Source organism: Neoarius graeffei, chromosome 22 (assembly GCF_027579695.1).
Source record: "Neoarius graeffei isolate fNeoGra1 chromosome 22, fNeoGra1.pri, whole genome shotgun sequence".
NCBI lineage: Eukaryota > Metazoa > Chordata > Actinopteri > Siluriformes > Ariidae > Neoarius > Neoarius graeffei.
Window position 1 is genome coordinate 56,520,096 of NC_083590.1, and position 13,450 is coordinate 56,533,545.

General features: G+C 43.9%; 1 protein-coding gene across 1 annotated transcript in view; it reads right to left on the reverse strand.

Moving 5' to 3' along the window:
* Positions 1-342: 342 nt before the first annotated feature.
* Positions 343-13,450, reverse strand: part of ccdc126 (coiled-coil domain containing 126) — a 34,552-nt gene continuing 21,444 nt past the window's right edge. Inside the window, exon 4 of the mRNA XM_060905006.1 lies at positions 343-1,159. Coding sequence (XP_060760989.1) covers positions 948-1,159 — 212 coding nt within the window. The 3' untranslated portion in view covers positions 343-947. The remainder of the gene's footprint in view (positions 1,160-13,450) is intronic.

The following is a 13,450-nucleotide window of genomic DNA, read 5'->3' on the forward strand; positions in this document are numbered from 1 at the left end:
GTGCATCAAGCCTTCATTCATCCAACATATAAAATTTACTTGATTTGCACTTCTGCTTTTATTACTGAATGCAAGTGCACAAATTCTATTAACAGTGTGTGCTTATTCCCATATCACATACAGCCACTTTAATAGTAATAACTATGGCCCGAATCGTTCGTGCACTTATCCAACGAGCCAATCATGTGTCAGCATCACAAGCATTAAAATAACACAAAGCTCTCCCTGGAAACACTGAAAGGAAAAGAAAAAAAAAAGCACGTGCACACCCACCCACCCACCCACGGCTGTCGGGGAAAAAGAAGAAGTAGTCATTTCACAAACTTCAATGACGAATCACAATTTGAAGAACATAACTTTATTCAACCCCTGAAGGACACACCCTGTAGAAGATTTCTACCTTCTATATAACGGGACTGTGTAAGCAAGCTAGCAGTTTCAAAGCAGCAAAGTCTTTCCTACGTCAAGAAACTTATTTACATTTGAGAACAAAAGCCATTTAAAAATATATCATCAAATTTATTTCTGGTCCATTATATTAGTTTCATGTAAATGAATGTTTATGCCCCAGCAGAAGGGTTATCAGGTTCCTTGTATAATGGTGGTGTATTGCAAATCAGAAATGGGCATCACTGTTAACCTGCTTCCTGTCAAAAGCCTGAGAAAAAGAAGCCAAGTGTCTAACTTGTCCTACTGTATGCCTGAACGTTTTGCGCTAGTCGCAGTCCCAATGCATACACCGAGTCTGAAGCATCTTGGCAAGCTTTCTTCAAAACAAAACAAACAAAAATACTCTGGCTACTACTTGGATCTGTATACATATTTCATTTCGGGCACATTGTCTGTTCAAGCCAAATAATATATTCCAATTTTATACACACACACAGTCTTTGAGTCCCAGTGCAACCACTATCAGTGATGCCACCCATAATCCTCTGGCTCCCAGTTTACATCAGTGGCTGTGGCTGTGGCTGGATCTGATTGTTGTTCGCGTTTGTGCCCGATTCGTTCTGTTTAGTGGTTCTGTGCAGGACCGTCCCCGTCACGTGGGAAGGGCTGTGCACCGACGTGTTCACTGTAGCATCCAGCCTGTTCTCCAGCTTCACCAAACGGTTCAAAATATCGTCCAATAGCACAGCAATGGTCCTTTTCAGATCAGCTGGGGTAAGGGATCAAAGGATTGAATACAGAAATTAATATTTAAACTCTGGCTAGAAAGTCAATCAATCACATTATTGAATTTATGTATTTGTATTTTGATGCCCTCAGAACACAGAATGATGAATAAGTGCAGTTTCTCTCACAGCTGCTGGGTTCACGTTAATACTCATCCCATAGGTTGGGTACCTCTTTGCCAAACAATCCAAGCACAAACCCATATCTCCCTAATAAACTAAACGTACAGGTTCACCATGATTCACTACACAACCATCTTACTACCAATGATCCCCAAGCTCTTTGCTTGGCTGCACTCTACTACTCTCAGCTCACGTCACAGACGCATCAGGTACAGCAGCAATGCTGGGGTTTTAAGTGCTTTATTAGACACATCTGCTCTGTAAGTGTACAGTTAGAAACCCTAGCTGAAAGTCAACCATCCTCTAGCCCTCCAGCAGTGAATAGTTTGAGACCATGAGACCCCTGTTGGCTGAAAGACCATTTCTCAAACCAGCCATGACAGTAAGTTGTTTAGAAATCCCAGTAATTATGCTAGAACTGTTAGACTCCTGTCACCACTACAATGTCATTTAGTGACCGTAGGTGCTAAAGAAGGCAACTGGACTTGCTTGAAATCCTTGAAGATGTTTCCCCTCTCATCCGAAAGGCTTCTTCAGTTCTGTCTGACTACAGTAGTGGGAAGTTCCAGGTATTTATCCTCTAGTGCAGGGCTTTTCAAAGTGTGGGGCGCCAGAGTTCTTCAGGGGGGGCGCAATGTGAGAGACAAAATGGATCGTTTTTTAGTACCTAAAGCTACAGTGAGTGAGGAGACAAAGTCTGGGCCAAGCAAAAAAACAGAGCCTCCAGGATGTTGCGATTTGCAACTTCAGCGCAAATTCAACCAATCCCCACGAATTCAGGGCGGTGTTGCAATTATATCCAATCACCGCAACTTTCCCGCAAATTTGACCAATCGTTGGCGTCGTCTTGAGGTGACGTCGACAAACTACCTTCCGCCTTACTTCCGTGTGTTCAAGAGAAGCAGCATGCGCGTCGTGTTGCCAGATTGGACGATTTCAAGTGCATTTTGGCGGGTTTTGAACAAATTTTGGACTGGAAACCGTCAGCAGTATCTGGCAACACTGAAAGTGTGTTATGTTTACAGTGAAGGACTGTGTGCACTTTATTTTTTTTTTTACTTAATACAAGAAGTTAATGGATGCCAACATTTTTGCCAAAATGGTATTTTATTTTCCATTGTTTAGGCAGCTTCAGCATCATACTGTGAGATTCTGTTCAAATTGTTTTTTTCTTCTATGAAGCCTGAGCCATTTATTTTATTAGTTTATAATTATTGTTTAATTTAGTCTTCAGGAGAGACTGCCTGCACACAGTACTAGTATTAATAGGTTTTTTTCTTACATGAAAGCTGAGGCATTTATATTATATTTTAAGGTAACTTCATGTTGTGCTGTGAGGTTCTCTGCACTTTAACTTTTGAACCAACAGGAGCATTTGGATAAGTAAAGCCTATTTTTCTGCATTTTTGTAGTCCTGGTAATCTTTTATATTGGTAAAGATGTTTATAGGACCATTTCTCAGTGTCTTTGTTTTTTTAATCAATAGTTTTTCAGTAATAACTTAATATTTAACATATCACTCAATTTTAATCACAAAAAGAGAAAATCGCAACAATTTCTCGCAACTTTCACTTCCTCCCGCAATGTAATCGCAACAAAAACCTAAAAAACACCGCAACTTTCATCGCAATTTTTTTGGAAAACCCCCCGCAACATCAGACATTTTAGCCCACAACAATCACAAAAAAGGCCCGCGGAATCCTGGGGGACTGAAAAAAGAAGGAAGTATGACCACGATTATTTAAAGTTTGGATTTTCATGGACTGGATCTGAAGATGCTCCACTGCCACAGTGTGTTGTCTGCCAAGAGATGCTAGCTAACGATGCTATGGGATGTTTAAAATGTGTAAAACAAGATGTTTTAAAGAGCACAGATGTTTAAAATGTGAAAAAGAAAAAAATAATGTGTACAACAACCATTTTTTAAAAAATACGAATGGAACATTAAGTATAGCAACAACAAAAATTGTAAGGGGGGGCGCTGTTGTTTATTTGCTCTCCGAGGGGGGGCTGACTCTCCCACACTTTGAAAACCCCTGCTCTAGTGGACTAAAAGCAACCCTAAGGAGAGTCGTTGAGGTCACATGGGTTGTTGACTCTCTCAGGCTACATCCACACGACAACGGCAACGAGATTTTTTAAAAAAAAAATATCGCGTCCACATGGGCAACGGATCAGTAAAATATCAGGTCCATATGGCAATGCAACGCTTGCTGAAAACGATGCAATACACATGCCACACCTCTACGTGCGCTGTAAGACGGTCCCATCGGAGACACCAGAACAATAGAAGAAGTAGGACGCATGCGCATAAACCCCTTCTTCTACCCGGCGTCATAGACATATAAACAGACGCCGCATTGAGCTGGTGGCCCGTTGCTGGGATACGTCAGAGTGTCCGCCATATTGGATGTGGCAAATCTTCCCCGTAAACCAATGCAAGTAAATGGACTGAACTTCATAAAGCCCCTTTCTACAATAATGTTTAACTCGATGCCTTTTATTCACCCATTAAGACACACACGTATATATTTGGGAAACAAACAGGCATCAAAACAACATATATAACTTTTAATGTCTCATCTCATTATCTGTAGCCGCTTTATCCTTCTACAGGGTCGCAGGCAAGCTGGATCCTATCCCAGCTGACTACGGGCGAAAGGCGGGGTACACCCTGGACAAGTCGCCAGGTCATCACAGGGCTGACACAGATACACAGACAACCATTCACACTCACATTCACACCTACGGTCAATTTAGAGTCACCAGTTAACCTAACCTGCATGTCTTTGGACTGTGGGGGAAACCGGAGCACCCGGAGGAAACCCACGCGGACACGGGGAGAACATGCAAACTCCACACAGAAAGGCCCTCGCTGGCCACGGGGCTCGAACCCGGACCTTCTTGCTGTGAGGCGACAGCGCTAACCACTACACCACCGTGCCGCCAACTTTTAATGTGATGGTTATAAATAAATAGTGTGCGAAATACCCGTCAATATTCCGTGGGAGGTGTGACCTAAATTTCCTCAACATGCAGCAGGCCTATACTGGAATCAAACTATCGGAAACTTGTTTTTTTTTTATTCCGCTGCTACTATCGTAGGCTACTAACGATATCTACACATCAAGGCATGTTTTGGAGCTCAGCGGGGATCGTGTAGAATAATGTGCTGTGCTTACGCTGCTGAAGCCGTGCCGTGCCGTCTCCGCATCACTTTCATTAAATGCCGTGCAGATAGGCTATAAAATGTCTACAAAAACAATTTTTGCAATATACAGTGCTATATGGAAAAAAATTCAATTAAAGTGCTGATGACACGAACATGACTCTGTGCAATTTCTTAAATAAACTATACAACATGGCAAACATGTTAGATTTCTGTTATAATTACGTGAAAAGAAGCTGTTGTTACGCAAATATCCAACTTTTAATTGCACAGCGCAAGAAAACTGGGTCCGTGGCTCGCGGCCATGCTGTGACGTCAGCGGGAGAACACGCTGCGGTTCACTGGCTGTTCTACTCAATGGAAATGGCGCATGAAAACGCCGGTGAACTCTCTAGTGCTAGCTCTTCCTCTTCTGGGAGTCTAGAATTGTGTTGATCTCTTCCGAATAGAATCTATGATGCCTACCCTCTTTACCCTTTGCCTCTCGTTGCTAGGCGGCAGTTACATGAAAGCCGCAAGCTTTCACAAGCAAATACATGACTGATATCACACCGACTTTATGATTACATTTATGATTATCATGTAGAATCTATAGCTCTACGTACATTTATCTTATGTCGTTTCACAACACATGTTCTGACAGGAGGACTGTCTTTGGATCCGGCATAGCTACTAGTAGACCCTCTCCGGAATACTGGCAGTGTTGCCAGATTGGGAGGTTTCCCGCCCAGTTGGGCGGTTTCAAGTGCATTTTGGTGGGTTTTGAACATATTTTGGGCTGGAAAACTTCAGCAGTATCTGGCAACACATACTGCTGATGTTTTCCAGCCCAAAATATGTTCAAAACCCACCAAAATGCACTTGAAACCGCCCAACTGGGCGGGAAACCTCCCAATCTGGCAACACTGTGTAGGCACTGCTGATGGTAGTAACACACGTTTGTGCTGAACTGAACACCCAAGAGATTCTTTTAAGCTGGGAAGGGTGTCAAAACAATCCAAATCGAAGTGTTCAGAGCACAGGACGGATGTTGGTGAGGGCTCCCACTTGTCACGAGTGCGCCTGACTTGCTTCACCCACTTCGCATGCAGCTCGGGATCTCTGGGAAACTGGAATAAACTTACCCCATCCTTGTGGGTTTTGGAGCAAAAGCCGGCAACACAACGCGAAGGCATAATAACTATATATATATATATATAAAATGTATAATAATGTCTAATAAAAATACTAATAATGATAAACTGAACACCTGCCACATCAACAAACTGGTAAGTTAGGAGGAAGGTTCTTTCGCTGACGTCATATAGCGCCTCCTCCTCCGTCTCCTGGGTGCTGCAGCCCCGTCAAATTTGCCCAAATAGCCGCGTTTATCATAACTTGTAAAATAGGCGCCTTCGTGAATTAATATATGGATCATCGGGAATTACTTTTTATGTTATAAAACATCGCCAAAGATGTCAAAAACGTGTCATCAGCACTTTAAACCATATTACAATGGGATTGCTCCATGTGATTGCTTCACAGTCTGACATGCTTCCAATCTCTTCTATTTTTGAGTGTGCCATCACCATCTGACAGCTGGTGGTGAAATTGGTTGGGTGGGCTATGAAATAAATTATAAATTTATTTATAAATTATAAATTGTTTGGAGACAGGTTTCACCGAGCGGCTATTATGCGCGAGACTTCATATTAGCCACAAAGTCAGAAAAATCTGTTCGTAAAGTTACATTATAATGACCAAATACAATGAAAAGTATTTTTCCAGACTCACCTGTGAAAGGTAATCCCATGTGATCTCGTTTGGACGGTAAACCTGTTGGTACAGTTAAACGCAGCAGATGAATGAGGCATCTTTATTCTCCGCTTTGCCACATCCAATATGGCGGCGAGGATGACGTACGATTCTACACGGAAGGCGGCGTCTATGTTTATATGTCTATGCCCGGCGTGAAGCACTTACAGTCATGTGGTTGTGACATCGTAAACAAATCCGTTCTACTCATCCAGACGACTTCGCAACGGCGCCGTTGCCAGATCTTTCCACTCTGGAACCCGTTCTCAAAAGATTTCGTTTTGGGGCACCCAAAACGCCGGTGCCGTGTGGACGCCAGGCCGAAACGATAAACAATTTTATCAGATTCACCTGAATCCGTTGCCGTGTGGACAGGGCCTCAGTCATCCTGTAGGCCCTAGAGGGTCGTTAGGGTGATCTGTGGGTTGTTGTCTCTCTCTACAATCATGTGAGTCACTGAAGTGAGCCAAGCCTTGGTGAGAAGAAAACATCAACAAACGCAAGAACACTGTCATTTCCTACATTTCTGGACTATCTGAGAAACTCAGGAGGATCGTCTACAAAACGCAACATCCCTGCACACTTTAGACCCAGTAACACTCTGAGGCAGAAACTGTCCACCCTAAGGACAGAATACCCACACAAACAGGACAACGTAGTGTACACAATTCAGTGCAGTGAGGAATGCATGGACCTGTACATTGTGGAAATGAAACAACCGCTTCACAGGCATATGGCTCAACACAGGACAGCCAGTTCCTCAGGCCAGGACTCTGCAGTTGGTCTTCATCTCAATAACAAAGGACACTTGTTTCAGGACTGCAATGTACGCATTCTAACCAGAAAAGACCGGTGGTTTGAAAGAGGAGTAAAAGAAACCATCTTCATCAACCTGGGACGACCATCACTGAATAGATAGTTTTCACTGACGTCACGGCATTCCGGGGAACGCCCCCCAGCTGCCATCTTGGAGGGCAAACAAAACGGACCATCGCCACTACCGGCTACGTTATCTCGGACGAATTTATGAAGTTATATAGTCAGTTTTCTAAAATAAAAGATCAATGTCGGCAAAATCAAGCAAACGGAAGTATATAGATACATTAGACGACATCTCACGACAACGGTATGCAGCCAAACTGGCCTTGATTGGGAGAATTGACCCCTACGAAGTGGACAAAGATGCATTTTCAAGTGACTATGCAGGGCTGCCAAAGCCTGAAACTGCCAAAGCCTGAAACTGACTTCATCAAACTTTAAAGGCTGTCTGATATATACAACTTTATATATTCACAGCGCGCCTTTTGGCAGATGCCGCCTGAATCGCGCAGATCCGATTTTTTTTTTTTTAGGGGGGACGTTGGAGTGTCTGATTATAATTTCAAAGTAAATTCTGTATTAAAATTACTAAATAAGCAAATCTGTTACAGTCCATGAAACAGGAAGTATAAGGATGAGAAAAAAAAACAGTTTAAATTGGGAACCTGCGCACATTTGCGCAGTCCTGCACACCGCTCGGGCTGCACAAATGTGCGCAGCTTTCCGATTTAAACTGTTTTTTTCTCATCCTTATACTTCCTGTTTCATGGACTGTAACGGATTTGCTTATTTAGTAATTTTAATACAGAATTTACTTTGAAATTATAATCAGACACTCCAACGTCCCTCCTAAAAAAAAACCCGGATCTGCGCGATTCAGGCGGCATCCGCCAAAAGGCACGCTGTTTGCATCCCAAACACAAATTAAATCATACAGAATAGACCTAAAATGTTTTTCAAAAATGACCCTTGCGTGAGTGAAGTGACAAGTTTCAAATAGAAACGTGACAAACGAGCGATATTAAGTGTACATTACAATGTAAACGTACACTCAGCGGTTCCAGTTAGGCATTCTCCAGAGTGTGTTCACATGATGTTTTGGTTTCCAAAAACAAACTTAAACACAATTGATTGTTTATTTAAACAACTTACCACTTATAAAATGATCGGAGCAGACTTTGCTGTGTTTGGAAGGCTGATAATCCTTGCGGCTGATTCTTGCAAGCCATAGATTTCTCCTTTGTATGCTGAGTTTGTTTGCTCGCCTTAGTGCTCCCGTACAGTAGGAATTCCATAAAAGCTCCGCTTGGCTTCATCATCTGACCTATTACGACAGCCGTGAATACAACAGGTGTGCACCATTGCTAGCTTTAAATAGCCTGCTTGGGTTCTTTTGAAGACTTTGTATTCGCGCGTTACAATGTGTGCTCAGTCACCCATACGGTAAGCTGGACCCCCAAGATGGCCGCCACTAGGGAATCCCGACTCTGTGACGTCATGTGAAAACTATCTATAGACCCCTTTCACATGACGTCACCGCGCCGCGAGATTTTGTTAGGCGCCATATTGGAAGACCAAGTACATGCACTCACAATATAAAACAAAGTACGAGCGAGAGTAAAGTGACATGATGGATGATAATTCGGGTTATGTGAGTACATTACCAGCTGCAGAAAGGGCACGGTATGTGGAGAAACTGGCTGTGATTGATGGGTTTGACCCATATGATAAGACTCGCGGCAAGGGAGAATGGAAACATAAGGAGGACCGGACACCAATTCTGCCATCTGTTTGCTACCCAGACATTGTAAACTATTTGTTGTTTACACCCAGTGCCTACACTCAGTGTTCGAACTATGCCGATATTTTCGGGGGCCCCCCTTTTTTGGTGCTTGCGCTTGTCTCGGAGCGCGGATCTCCAAACACATGAGAAGCCTATCTTACGCACATATCACGCGGACTCCACACACGCATCGCGTCTGAAGTCATAACTCATCAGGGGAAATCGTGTCCGCATTGGCATGTTCAAAAAACAACCTCGCGTCAACAATGATACCACACGCAAGAAAAAAAAAAAAAGTCAGGCTACTCAACAACCAACCTGGCAGCAGCGAGCAAGCCCCAAACCATCCTAAATTATTATTATTATTAAATTGTAGAAGTCTGGGAGGCTTGCTCCTCATACAGTTATCAACTTGGGGCCAATTTAGCATGTTTTAAATCTGAATTTCTTGCGTTTGCTTACCTCAAAGTGTCCGCAGATCATGCACAGACTTATCCATTATATCCACAGTTTTTTGCCAAGTCTCACACAGGTTTCTTTCAAGTCTACTGTTGGGCCAATAAATCATAAATAAAACAGCTCAGATTTGTTTGTTTAAGTCGTTTGCCACTCCACTTTATTCTCGTGGGTTCACATACCGCTGCCGTTATTTCCCCCTAATCACGAGTTTGTTGGTCTTCCAAAATGGCGCAGGGTCTGTTTACTTCCGGTTTCGGGTGACGTCAGTGAAAGGGGTCTATTGAAGTATTTCACTCACGTGACCAAGTCATGTGATGCTGCCATTTTGGACGGCACGGCTCGAATCAGTTTGAATGCGAGGAAGGCGACAAACGAAAAACATAAAAGAAAAAGGAGCGAGATGCAGAAAACACCTTCACTATCCAGCGACGTAGGGCATTTACAGGGCGAGCAGAGGGAGAGGGATTTGCAAAAATTGAGGTTAGCAGGCTTAGAGAACGACGTTTACCTGCTTCCACCAGGATTGTTCACTGACAGCTAAGATTTGTTCACATTTTCATTTACTTTCGGTCCTCAGGATAAACAAAATGTTATTAAATGTCATTGAAATAACTTCTTAGTCTGTTGAGACATGGCCCGTTATAAGTTTTTCCTTTACTGTATTTACTAGTTTACTGAGTGTGCTCCGGGGCTGGCTGGCCGGCTAGCTAGCGCTCCGGGGCTGGCTGGCCGGCTAGCTAGCGCTCCGGGGCTGGCTGGCCGGCTAGCTAGCGCTCCGGGGCTGGCTGGCCGGCTAGCTAGCGCTCCGGGGCTGGCTGGCCGGCTAGCTAGCGCTCCGGGGCTGGCTGGCCGGCTAGCTAGCGCTCCGGGGCTGGCTGGCCGGCTAGCTAGCGCTCCGGGGCTGGCTGGCTCAGTAAACTAGTAAATCCAGTAAAGGAAAAACTTGAGACTGAAAGGTTTTAACAGTCATCCAAATGACTGAACGTAAACATTGCTACAGTAACATACTAGCTACTGTTGTTGACATTAGCTAGCTTGCCGTCCAAAATGGCGGACACCGGGGCGTCACGTGACCCTGTGACGTCAGGTGAAATACCTCAATAGAGGAGGTGGGCTGAGACACCACTTATCAGTCACCTACAGTGCAGTCCTTAGCACACTTCCCAGAAAACTGAATACACATCCACACCAAGACTCGACTGACTTCAACGACTCACATGATTGTAGAGAGCCAATGACCCACAGATCACCCTAACAGCCCTCCAGGCTGCCAACACCGTTCACACCTGGCCGCCAGTGACCCTAACACCTACAGGATGACAGAGGGTCAACAACCCAGGTGACCTCAACGACTCTCCTTAGGGTTGCTTTTGGTCCACTAGAGGATAAATACCTGGAACTCCCCACTAGTCTAGACTTTCGGATGAGAAATGAAACATCTTCAAGGATTTCAAGCAACTCCAGTTGCCTTCTTTAGCACCTACGATTTACGATGACCTGGATGACGGAGAACCTTCACAGTCATTTAGTGACATAGCACTGCTGAGAATATAATCCACTAGATCATACAAAATATTTGGTCAGTGGTGGTCTCTCTCCATTGAGTGCATTTACAGGTGCAGTAAATGAAGACCATGTCCAACAGTCCTAACTCCAAAGAAGAGCTTCATTCTCATTCTTGACTCATATTCCACAGAATCGAGCTTCTGCCCTGAACGTCTCAGTCCCCTGAGCTGAACCCCAGTGAAAACCTGTGGGCGGAGCTGAAGAGGAGAGAGACAGCACAAGAGAGGATCGAGGCCCCTGGATGATCTGGAGAGACTGTGTAAAGAGGAATGGGCTCAATGCCCCGCTCTGGATCTCCAACCTTACAAAAATGTTAGAGGAGAGAAAAAATGCTGTTTTACTGGCAAAGGGGGTTGGACAGAGTATTAAATGCAGGGAGACCAATAATGTGTTTTTGTTGAAAATAATTTTCTTGATGAGAGATTTGTTTTCCTCTGAATAAATTTATTTCATTTAAAAGGTTCTCATTTTTTCAGTGTGAGATGAAGCGACTTCACCAAAAGGTGGGTTTTTTCTAACCCTTTATACTAATCATTACAAGGGGGCCAATAATTGTGGAGGTGTACTCACTGTTCACTTTATTAGGAACACCTGCATACCTGAACATTCGTGCAGTTATCTGATCAGCCAGCCAATCACGTGGCAGCAGCACCATGGAGAAAATCATCCCGCTGTCCCTCACCTGTCGTTCACTCAGTGGGGTTTATCGCTTTGTTCTGTGCAGACTCTACACGCTGCTGTGTGTGAAAATCTCAGGACACCAGCAAGATTCAATATAGAGCCCTGCACTCCCGCGGGAGTCCCGTGGGACCCGCCGCAAAGCAGTGCAGCGCGGGACAAATTTTGAAAGCACATTGCGGGCGCGGGCGGGACCGGAAGTGCACATATGTGGCGCGGGCGGGAGCGGTGATAAGCTGCAGTCCCGCTAACTAAAAACGTGTTTGAAATAAAATTTATAAATTATTAATTTATGTCTATCATATATAATTTGTGCTGGATATTTTATTTGGCATTAATAAAAACATTTTAAGATGCCTAAATTTGCAGAGAGTCAGATTGCCAGATTGAGTGAGGAATGGCATCTTAAATTTGCCATTGATCACCCTAACAGGAAATCCTTTGATCACTCTAATGACTCGCAGTTCACACCCAGCCTCCAGTGACCCACACTAATGCCCTGTCCACACGGCAACGGATTCAGGTGACTCCGATACAATTGCTTATCGTTTAGGCCTGGCGTCCACACGGCACCAGCGTTTTGGGTGCCCAAAACGCAATCTTTTTGAGAACAGGTTCCAGAGTGGAAAGATCTGGCAACGTTGCCGTTGTGAAGTCGTCTGGATGAGTAGAACGGATTTGTTTACGATGACGTCACAACCACATGACTGTGAGTGCTTCACGCTGGGTAGAAGTGTAACGAATATCACCAGGAAAAAGCCTTACAGAGCACTAGTGAGAGTGAAACACGAGCTTGGATATTATTATTATTATTATTATTATGTGCAGTGTTAGTTCACAGTAGTAATGCAAGAAGCAGAATAGTGACAGTAATAGTGAAGCAAAAACATGCAATTGTGCAAACACTGCAGCTCTACAGCAAAATATTCATTTATGAAATGGTCTGATTCTTAACACCAGTAGTGCCAATGATCTTCTCATTGCGATGCGAGTTGTCAACAAATCCTATAACTTGGTTCATGAAACGCGCTTACAAAATATTTTCACTGTGAATATTTATTGTGTAATGGTGCAAAGTGAGAGAGAGAGAGAGAGAGAGAGAGAGAGAGAATAGCCCTTAGGGCAGAGTCAATCCCGCCAGCAAAAATAGGGAAAAAAAGGAGCGATCTCACCTCTTCAGATGTTGATTTAAGTCCGACAATACATTCCTCAAAAAGGGCGTAGAGGAGCAAATTAATCCAATTTATTCCGGACCATTAAAGACGCCGCCTTCCGCGTAGAATCATACGTCATCCTCGTCGCCATATTGGATAGGTCAAAGCGGAGAATAAAGATTCATGTGCTGCCTTTAACTGTACCAACAGGTTTACCGTCCAAATGAGATCACATGGGATTACCTTTCACAGGTGAGAAACAACAAATTAATCCATCAACGTGTAGCATTCAATTTATTCCGGACCATTAAAGACGCCGCCTTCCGCGTAGAATCATACGTCATCCTCGCCGCCATATTGGATAGGTCAAAGCGGAGAATAAAGATTCATGTGCTGCCTTTAACTGTACCAACAGGTTTACCGTCCAAATATGAAGTCTCGCTCATTATGCGCATGCGTCCTTACTTCTATTGTTCTGGTGTCGCCGAAGGGACCGTCTTACAGCGCCCCTAGAGGTGTGGCATGTGTATTGCATCGTTTTCAGCAAGCGTTGCGTTGCCATATGGACCTGATATTTTACTGATTGTTGCCCATTTGGACGCGATATATTTTTAAATAACATCTCGTTGCCGTTGTCGTGTGGATGTAGCCTAACATGATGCCTCAATGACACCTGAGGCTACATCCACACGACAACGGCAACGAGATGTTATTTAAAAATATATCGCAT